This window comes from Rhamphochromis sp. 'chilingali' (assembly GCF_963969265.1).
Source record: "Rhamphochromis sp. 'chilingali' genome assembly, chromosome: 10".
Lineage (NCBI taxonomy): Eukaryota > Metazoa > Chordata > Actinopteri > Cichliformes > Cichlidae > Rhamphochromis > Rhamphochromis sp. 'chilingali'.
The window spans coordinates 4,000,820-4,011,560 of record NC_137937.1 but is presented as its reverse complement, the minus strand read 5'-3'; the positions used below and the strand labels follow the sequence as shown (position 1 = coordinate 4,011,560).

At 44.2% G+C, this 10,741-nt stretch overlaps 1 protein-coding gene across 1 annotated transcript; it reads left to right on the top strand.

Moving 5' to 3' along the window:
* Positions 1–7,090: 7,090 nt before the first annotated feature.
* LOC308404648 (potassium voltage-gated channel subfamily V member 2-like) lies at positions 7,091–10,218 on the top strand (the record flags this gene model as incomplete). The annotated part of the gene is made up of 2 exons (XM_080894802.1): positions 7,091–8,425; positions 9,952–10,218. 2 exons carry the CDS (start codon positions 7,091–7,093, stop codon positions 10,216–10,218), a joined length of 1,602 nt encoding a protein of 533 aa, XP_080750928.1.
* Positions 10,219–10,741: the final 523 nt, after the last annotated feature.

The following is a 10,741-nucleotide window of genomic DNA, read 5'->3' as shown; positions in this document are numbered from 1 at the left end:
GGTTGTTGTACCTCACTGTACCTAAAAAAAAATATTGACACCAAAACTGACACTGCGAAAAAGGTATACCATAAAGTATAATCTGCTGTGGAGTTTGCAGATTGCAAAGTTGTTCACTTTGAAATTATGTAATAACACCTTCAAAGGTCAAACGCCAGCATTTACTGTGGCTGAACAATCTGTGTTTGAATTTAAATAACAAGGAATGTATATGACCGGAGGCTTTAAAAAAGCTACAGGGCAGATTAAAACCTGCATTCTTGCTCTGCTAAACAGCTTTAAAGGGACTAAATATGATCTTGTGGACATTTGTGATTGACAACAAAGCATAGGCTTTGGGGTGTGGGGGGTCATATTAATCCCCAGATTTGCAAGTAAAAAGTTGTTTTGTTTTAGCATCTTGTATCATGAACTGGATCAATAGGGAGATTCAGCTGTAAATGAAAAGTACAAAGAAGTATGACCGATTATGTTTGCTAGCTATGTTTGTCACTATGTTGGACAACTTTAATTTAAATTCTTTCCATTTAAATCCTTTTGGATCTTTCTCACATTTATTCTGAAATATTAAATTCTATGACAATCCATCATTTTTAATCACCACATTGTAAGTTAGAAATTTCAGCAATACTGTAAAAGAGGACTCACTACGGCCACACGTGATATTTACAGGAAAGACATTTGGATTTATTCAGCAGACAGTTGCATAAATGGTTTTGTGATAAAATCACTGAAAGATATATATATATATCAGAATCAGAATCAGAAAGGGTTTTATTGCCAAATGTTGAGCGGGTTTACAACATTAGGAAATTGCTGCAGTGCTTCAGTGCAAACATACTGTCATAAATTACGCTTAAATAGACATGAAAATAAAAATGAGAATAAGAATTAAAAGTGCTAAGTAGATAGATATATACATGATATATACATGAGTGCAGGTGGTGATCAGTGCCAAACATGGAATGAACACAGCGTAGGGTCATGTGTTAGGGGTGGGAACAGTCATACGGTTATTGTTCATGTGTCCAACAGCAGAGGGGAAGAAACTGTTCTTATGGCGAGAGGTTCTGGTGCGAATGGACCGGAGCCTCCTGCCTGAGGGGAGCAGGTCAAACAGACTGTGTCCAGGGTGAGAAGGGTCAGCTGAGATCCGAGCTGCACGCCCCAGTGTCCTGGAGGTGTACAGGTCCTGCAGAGATGGGAGTCTGCAGCCAATCACCTTCTCAGCAGAGCGCACAACACGCTGCAGTCTCTGTTTGTCCCTGATAGTGGCTCCAGCGTACCACACGGTGATGGAGGAGGTGAGGATGGACTCGATGATTGCAGTGTAGAATTGCATCATCGTCCGTGTTGGCAGGTTGAATTTCTTCAGCTGCCTCAGGAAGTACATCCTCTGCTGGGCTTTCTTAATGACGGAGGTGATGGTGGGCTCCCACTTCAGGTCCTGGGTGATGGTGGTACCCAGGAAGCGGAATGAGTCCACAGAGGTGATTCAATTCAATTCAATTTTATTTATATAGCGCCAAATCACAACAAAAGTCGCCTCAAGGCGCTTCATAGATACAGAGAAAAACCCAACAATCATATGACCCCCTATGAGCAAGCACTTTGGCGACAGTGGGAAGGAAAAACTCCCTTTTAACAGGAAGAAACCTCCGGCAGAACCAGGCTCAGGGAGGGGCGGCCATCTGCTGTGACCGGTTGGGGTGAGAGAAGGAAGACAGGATAAAAGACATGCTGTGGAAGAGAGACAGAGATTAATAACAAGTGTGATTCAATGCAGAGAGGTCTGTTAACACATAGTGAGTGAGAAAGGTGACTGGAAAGGAAAAACTCAATGCATCATGGGAATCCCCCGGCAGCCTACGTCTATTGCAGCATAACTAAGGGAGGATTCAGGGTCACCTGGTCCAGCCCTAACTATATGCTTTAGCAAAAAGGAAAGTTTTAAGCCTAATCTTAAAAGTAGAGATAGTGTCTGTCTCCCGAATCCAAACTGGAAGCTGGTTCCACAGAAGAGGGGCCTGAAAACTGAATGCTCTGCCTCCCATTCTACTTTTAAATACTCTAGGAACAACAAGTAGGCCTGCAGAGCGAGAGCGAAGTGCTCTAATAGGGTGATATGGTACTACAAGGTCATTAAGATAAGATGGGGCCTGATTATTTAAGACCTTGTATGTGAGGAGCAGGATTTTGAATTCAATTCTGGGCGATCGTGGCTCAAGAGTTGGGCGTTCGCCTTGTAATCAGAAGGTTGCCGGTTCGAGCCCCGGCTTGGACAGTCTTGGTCGTTGTGTCCTTGGGCAAGACACTTCACCCGTTGCCTACTGGTGGTGGTCAGAGGGCCCGGTGGCGCCAGTGTCCGGCAGCCTCGCCTCTGTCAGTGCGCCCCAGGGTGGCTGTGGCTACAATGTAGCTGCCATCACCAGTGTGTGAATGTGTGTGTGAATGGGTGGATGACTGGATATGTAAAGCGCTTTGGGGTCCTTAGGGACTAGTAAAGCGCTATATAAATACAGGCCATTTACCATTTAACAGGAAGCCAATGAAGGGAAGCCAAAACAGGAGAAATATGCTCTCTCTTTCTAGTCCCTGTCAGGACTCTTGCTGCAGCATTTTGGATTAGCTGAAGGCTTTTCAGTGAGTTTTTTGGACATCCTGATAATAATGAATTACAGTAGTCCAGCCTGGAAGTAATAAATGCATGAACTAGTTTTTCAGCGTCACTCTGAGACAGGATATTTCTAATTTTAGAGATGTTGCGCAAATGGAAGAACGCAGTCTTACATATTTGTTTAATATGTGCGTTGAAGGACATGTCCTGGTCAAAAATGACTCCAAGGTTCCTCACAGCGTTACTGGAGGCCAAGGTAATGCCATCCAGAGTAAGAATCTGGTTAGATACCATATTTCTAAGATTTTCAGGGCCGAGTACAATAACCTCAGTTTTATCTGAATTAAGAAGCAGAAAGTTAGCGGCCATCCAGGTCTTTATGTCTTTAAGACATTCCTGCAGTTTAACTCATTGGTGTGTGTTATCTGGCTCCATGGACAGATAGAGCTGGGTGTCATCAGCATAGCAGTGAAAATGTATGCTATGTCTTCTAATGATGCTGCCTAAGGGAAGCATGTATAATGTAAACAGAATTGGTCCTAGCACTGAACCCTGTGGAACTCCATAATTAACCTCAGTGTGTGAAGAGGACTCTCCATTTACATGCACAAACTGGAGTCTATTAGATAGATATGATACAAACCACTGCAGTGCAGTACCTGTAATACCTACAGCATGTTCTAATCGCTCTAATAGGATATTATGGTTGACAGTATCGAACGCTGCACTCAGGTCTAGCAGGACAAGCACAGAGATGAGTCCACTGTCAGAGGCCATAAGAAGATCATTTGTAACCTTCACTAAAGCTGTTTCTGTGCTGAACTCTGAAACCTGACTGAAACTCTTCAAATAAACCATTCCTCTGCAGATGATCTGTTAGCTGTTTGACAACTACTCTTTCAAGGATTTTTGATATGAAAGGAAGGTTGGAGATTGGCCTATAATTAGCTAAGACTGCTGGGTCTAGAGATGGCTTTTTGAGTAAAGGTTTAACTACAGCCAGCTTGAAGGCCTGTGGTACAGAGCCGATTATTAGAGATAGGTTGATCATATTTAAGATTGAAGAATTAATTAATGGCAGGACTTCTTTGAGCAGTTTTGTAGGAATGGGGTCTAAAAGACACGTTGATGGTTTGGAGGAAGTAATTATTGAAGTTAACTGGGGGTGATGGGGGTGTCAGTCAGGATGATGGGGGGGAGTGGAGCTGTGTGCTTCCTGAAGTCCACAATAATCTCCACTGTCTTCTGGGCATTCAGCACCAGGTTGTTGTGGCTGCACCAGGACACCAGACGTTCAACCTCCCTCCTGTAGGCAGACTCATCCCCGTCCGAGATGAGTCCAATAACGGTGGTGTCATCTGCAAACTTGATTAGCTTGACAGACTGGTGGGTGGAGGTGCAGCAGTTGGTATACAGGGAGAAGAGCAGAGGAGAAAGAACACAGCCCTGAGGGGAGCCGGTGCTGATGGTCCGGGAGTGACTCGGTCTGTAGGTAGGTAATGTTTGTCACCATGTCAGAGTAAAGGTCATAGTAAAAATTAACCACATTATTTCCTCCTTAAAAGGCAAGAGCTGCCTCTCATTTCTTTATGTTTTGCTGGGAAAATGAGAAAGAGGTGCAGGGATTTATTGAAACATGCAAACACACATCAAAATACAGTAGATAAGACAAAAACAGTTTGTGGAATTCTAGCAAGCTTGAAAGTCAATAATTGGCATGGCCACCTTTATTCTTCAACACAGCCTGAACTCTCCTGTGAAAGCTTTCTTATAGTTTCTTTAAGTACTCTTTAGGGCTAGTTCTCCAGGCTTCTTAAAGGATATTAGAAATGTTTTTCCTTGGATGTTGGTTGCCTTTTGTTCTCTTCTTTCTCAAGATGATCCTATCACAATGATCTCAGCCTCAAATCACGGCAGAGCTGTGTTTTACAGATTCCTGTTGACACTCACCGTTGTACCTCTCTGCTGAACTGCACTGTACATACTGACAACAATTTGCACCAAGGACATGACTTTCAGATAATGTTAATCAATGCTCAACAAATTATATGCTATTGCAACAATTTAAAATGAGTTTTCTGTTGAGTTGTCTCGTATGTGTAGACACATTATTGGTTTATCCCTCGAATTGGGTGCCTTTCATATACTTAAGCACACAGCCCCACTCCCCCCATCATCCTGACTGACACCCCCATCACCTCTGTGGACTCATTCCGCTTCCTGGGTACCACCATCACCCAGGACCTGAAGTGGGAGCCCACCATCACCTCCGTCATTAAGAAAGCCCAGCAGAGGATGTACTTCCTGAGGCAGCTGAAGAAATTCAACCTGCCAACACGGACGATGCTGCAGTTCTACACTGCAATCATCGAGTCCATCCTCACCTCCTCCATCACCGTGTGGTACGCTGGAGCCACTATCAGGGACAAACAGAGACTGCAGCGTGTTGTGCGCTCTGCTGAGAAGGTGATTGGCTGCAGACTCCCATCTCTGCAGGACCTGTACACCTCCAGGACACTGGGGCGTGCAGCTCGGATCTCAGCTGACCCTTCTCACCCTGGACACAGTCTGTTTGACCTGCTCCCCTCAGGCAGGAGGCTCCGGTCCATTCGCACCAGAACCTCTCGCCATAAGAACAGTTTCTTCCCCTCTGCTGTTGGACACATGAACAATAACCGTATGACTGTTCCCGCTACTAACACATGACCCTACGCTGTGTTCACTGCATCATTCCATGTTTGGCACTGATCACCACCTGCACTCGTGTAAATGGTAAATGGCCTGTATTTATATAGCGCTTTACTAGTCCCTAAGTACCCCAAAGCGCTTTACATATCCAGTCATCCACCCATTCACACATACATTCACACACTGGTGATGGCAAGCTACATTGTAGCCACAGCCACCCTGGGGCGCACTGACAGAGGCGAGGCTGCCGGACACTGGCGCCACCGGGCCCTCTGACCACCACCAGTAGGCAACGGGTGAAGTGTCTTGCCCAAGGACACAACGACCGAGACTGTCCGAGCCAGGGCTCGAACCGGCAACCTTCCGATTACAAGGGGAACTCCCAACTCTTGAGCCACGATCGCCCCTCGTGTATATACCTATCTACTTAGCACTTTTAATTCTTATTCTTATTTTTATTTTCATGTCTATTTAAGCGTAATTTATGACAGTATGTTTGCACTGAAGCACCGCAGCAATTTCCTAATGTTGTAAACCTGCTCAACATTTGGCAATAAAACCAATTCTGATTCTGATTCTGATTCTTAAATGATTCACAGATGTGAAGTGGCTTAACAAACAACAAAAAACATTGTTCTGAAAATGTATCATATCGTTAGCTTCATAGCATAAGTGCCTAAGTCATTGACTTAGTCAAATGACTTAGGCAATTATGCTATGAAGCTAACGATATGGAAAATGTTCTTTTCCTTTCTCTTCCACTTGATGTGACCCTACAGTTTGCATCGTCATCCCAGTTTACCCCTTGTTCTAATGACACATTATACTAATAAGGCTATCTTAAGTCTGAAAGTGGTATTTAAGTGTCACTTATTTAATGACTTCAGTCCTTAATTGATTTAACCCTCATGTGGTGGCTGGCAGCAGGAAGGTAAATAAAGGGTTGACATACTTTATGGCTCTTGTAATAAGCCAATAGTCTTGCAGAATGCCGTCATTGGTCAGCAGGACAATAATCTGATATCCAATAAGAGGATTCAATGGCAATCAAAGTCATGTTGGAGACACTTGTTTCTTCTGAGTAGAAATTTTCAGCCTGCTATTTGCTTATGTGAATGTGTCACAGCGTTGCTGCTGATGCTTGTCTGCTGCTTTAACATTAAAACCACATGTTTTAATGTTAAGGGCATGCAACCTTGATTCACTTCACTTCTGAGGAACGCCCCCACCCCCTCCCAGTCAGGAAGTAGGCTAATGCTTAAAACCTTTATCCTCTTTTATGTATGCATGTAGCCTTCCTTTGTTTCCCTTTGCTATAGGAAACCAATACAAAAACATCTCACAAATAATTTGAAGTGAACTTTTAACAACACTTCTACTAGAAATCTACAGTTTTTCCTGTATTAAAGTAGTGTAGTTTTATTCAGACAGCATGCAAGTAACAAAGGTATACAGTAGTATTTCCCACACATAGCCTTCAGGTATAACTTCTTGAGTAAGGGATTTCAAAACACATTTTATATAAAACGAGATGTATTCTTATTGGTCATCTGTTCAGATATTCTACACAGCCAACATCATGTCACCAGGCAGCTCAGTAGAGGATAATGGTATTTATATGTCCTGTAAGCATGCGGATCCTCTCAGTCAGCAACATTAACAGGGCCATGAGGCATCCTGCTTGTGTCCTCCACTCTTAGGTAAAGGGGGTATTAGACTCCAGTAATGCTGGTCAGTCTGGCTGCTCTGTGTGTTGTGTAGTTTTTGAGGGTGGAGCACAGGAAGATGGGGAGCACCAGGAAGGTGGACAGCATACCGAACAGGAGACAGAGTCTCTTCCCCAACTACAAAGTCACAGATTCTGATCTTAATCGAAGACCTTCTGAGATCGTTTACCCACTAGCAAAGGAAAGCTGCGTGAAAACGTGGAACTCTCTGCAGGAGCTCAGCAGGGACATCTACGACATTTATGCAGAGTATGAGGACGAAGAGGATGACAGTACTCCATACGGCTTCACCAAGCACATTTCCCCCTCCAAGAAGAACTATGTGATCAATATTAATGTAGGAGGGAAGCCCTACAAGATAGCCTACAAGATGGCAGCGAAGTACCCCAAGACCAGGATAGGGAGACTGGCCACGTACACAGACCACAACATGAAGCTGGACCTGTGTGATGACTACATAGTGACCAGCAACGAGTACTTCTTTGACAGGGACCCAGATGTCTTTCACAGCATCTTCAACTTCTACAGGACGGGAGTGCTCTGGATCAAGGACGAGCTGTGTCCCCGCAACTTTCTGGAGGAGATCAACTACTGGGGCGTGAGGATCAAGACCACCCACCGCTGCTGCCGCATCGCCTTCGAGGAGAGGCAGGACGAGCTCAACGACCAGCTGAAAATCCAGAGGGAGCTGGAGGCAGAGATAGAGATAGAGGAGAACGAGGAGCTGTTCCACGACATGTTCATGGGCCAGATGCGGCGAGCCATCTGGAATTTGATGGAGAAGCCTTTTTCATCTGTGCAGGCCAAGCTGATGGCTGTGGCCTCCAGTTTGTTTGTCCTGTTCTCCCTGGTGGCCATGACCCTCAACACGGTACAGGAGATGCAGTACAGAACTGCTTCAGGTCACCTCAGCGGCAAGACATACTGGGAGTGCGTGGAGTCCATGTGCATCACCTTCTTCACCATGGAATACCTGCTGCGTCTCATATCCACACCCGACCTCTGTTCCTTCAGCAGGAGCGTGCTCAACACCGTGGACCTAATCGCAATCCTGCCTCAGTATCTGCAGTGCATTCTGGAGATCTTTGACAGCCAGGATAATTACGTGAAGCATGAGGCTGACATGCAGGCAGTGGGGCAGGTGGGAAAGCTGGGGCAAGTGTTGAGGATCATGAGACTGATGCGGATCTTTCGGATCTTGAAGCTGGCGCGTCACTCCACGGGTCTGCGGGCGTTTGGCTTCACCCTGCGACAGTGCTACCAGCAAGTGGGCTGCCTCTTCCTCTTCATCGCCATGGGCATTTTCAGCTTTTCTGCTATGGTTTATACCGTGGAGCACGACATGCCACACACAAACTTCACCAGCATTCCTCATGCATGGTGGTGGGCAGCTGTAAGTGCATGTTTGTATTGAGGGGTATAATGAAGAATGACTACAGTATGAAGTAATAACAGAAAGGGTAGCAAATATAAACTTTATCATAAAGTAAGTATTAATGCGTCCTGTCCTTGAGTAACTCGTGTCTCAGTGCAACATTATTAGATTACACTGGGCAATACCACCTTACAAAACAAATGAGGTCAGCTCTGATTAAGGACATGTCTCCCTGCGCTTCCTAGGAATTGTGTATTGAATATTTTGTGGGGCACCTTGTCAAGTTTTAGAGGGTGGAACAGTCATAACTCCAGTAGTGTCTGTGCTGGAGTTTAAGAGGTTAACATCTTGATTCACAGAGTCTGCCTGCCACCATGAATAAACCCATTAACAGATCCTTTCCCTCCCTCCCCTAAACCAGGTGGTAGAATCTTACATCTAATCCAAAGGAAAGAAACAATAATCCTCTGAATGATAGTCATGTTTATAGAACTCTGAATGCTGCTCAAGGCTACCGACTCCCATTGCATTAATGTAAATTCACATACAGTGAGTCATCGAACCACCTACTTCTAAGACAGTTTACCTGCAGTCTGGTGGCAGGATACCTTATGAAAACTGAACTGGTGTCTGACAAAAGTGCTCATGGATCAAGGGGCAGCGTGGGTGCTTTCTAACTAAATGTCTGAATGTATTTACACAATACAGCCTGACTGTGAGTCTGTCAGCAGGAGGGGAAAGCAGTGAAATTCAGCAAAACTGAACCACTCTAGGGCAAGATTTATAACTACTACAAAGGTGGTTTGCTAGCCAGTGCATGTCCTGATGTACAAACAAATTGTCATGTGTCATCTCACCGTAAGTAGTCGTGTAGCAGTGATTATTATTAATATCTAATAATCAGATGTAATAAGTAGTGGCATGGTGTGTTAACACTGCGATGGGCTGGGGACCTGTCCAGGGTGTACCCCCTCCTTTGCCCCATGGCAGATGGGATAGGCTCTAGCCTGGAAGCAACCTGGAATTTGAGAAGTGGTGGGAAATAGATAGATGAACGTTTGCATTTTTTTAACATAATTATTTTTAGCATACCTACAATTTGCAGCACTGAGATATACAGAAGCATTTACAAACTCTTGTTCATGGACGCTGTACTCTAAAGAGGAGGCCAGGCTTGTTGTTAGGACGGTTAAGAGAGTTACAAAAGAAAGTTCTCTTAACACTGTCCATAAGCTGTATAGAAAAGTTGGCTGTAATGTACATTCTATCTTATGGCCAACAGGGGGCATCTCCTGTTTAGAAGTGAGTGTGAATATGAGCATGCTGCTCACTTCATCTATAACCTCAGTAAACACTTTCCTGGTGGCCTCAGTCATTCGTTTGAAGGCGTATTTAATACAACATGATGGTTTAGATTACAATAGGCAGCCAAAAGCAGAGAAAGCTTTAGGTCAGTTTAGCTGGGCCCTGGCTAAACGTGCCTACTGTTTATTTCTGGGATGTTTTTTCCATCAGCACTGACCGTTTTCCTGTCTTCGCTGCAGGTCAGCATCTCCACTGTGGGCTACGGAGACGTCTATCCAGAGACCATGCTAGGCCGTATTTTTGCCTTCATCTGCATTGCTTTTGGAATCATCCTCAATGGCCTGCCCATATCTATCCTCTTCAACAAGTTCTCAGACTACTACTCCAAACTCAAGTCCAACCAGTACACCGCCTCCCTGAAGAACCGAGGGAAGGTGAAATTTGGCAAGAGGACGGTGAAAACCCTGGAACACTGCTTTGGAAACCACCAATGTCATGCACACTGATTGTTTCTTCTTTATAGAACAAACTAATATGCTTCACTGTGAAACTAGAACAGGGACAAAAGAAAAGAAAAGAAAGAAACCACTCAGCTTACTGGAGTGGGGCGCTCCAGCTAGTTGGCAGCTTTTGTGAGGGAAGCATATGGCTGTCTACACCCTCCAGACTAGTTAGCTATTAAACTGAGTTCAGAGTGAAAATCTGGCACACAGTGTGCCGAGAAGAAGGGGAAAACTGGTCCCTTTAAATTTTCTTACAGGAAATTATATTTTTATTAAGGAATATTCAAGCATTAAAATCATAATTTAGAAATATTTGTTTCAAGAATACCACAAATGTAAACATTCTTCAAATCTACAAGATATTTTGTCAACTATGCACTATATCAAAAGAGAGACAAAGAGAAACGTTTGTGGCCAACATTTATTAAATTGTGCACATCTACAGTATTTACCCTTGGTGCAAAAATGGGAATAATTCTCTCCGTAAAAGCATCTAGAGTGTAAAAATATGTTTACATATGATTGT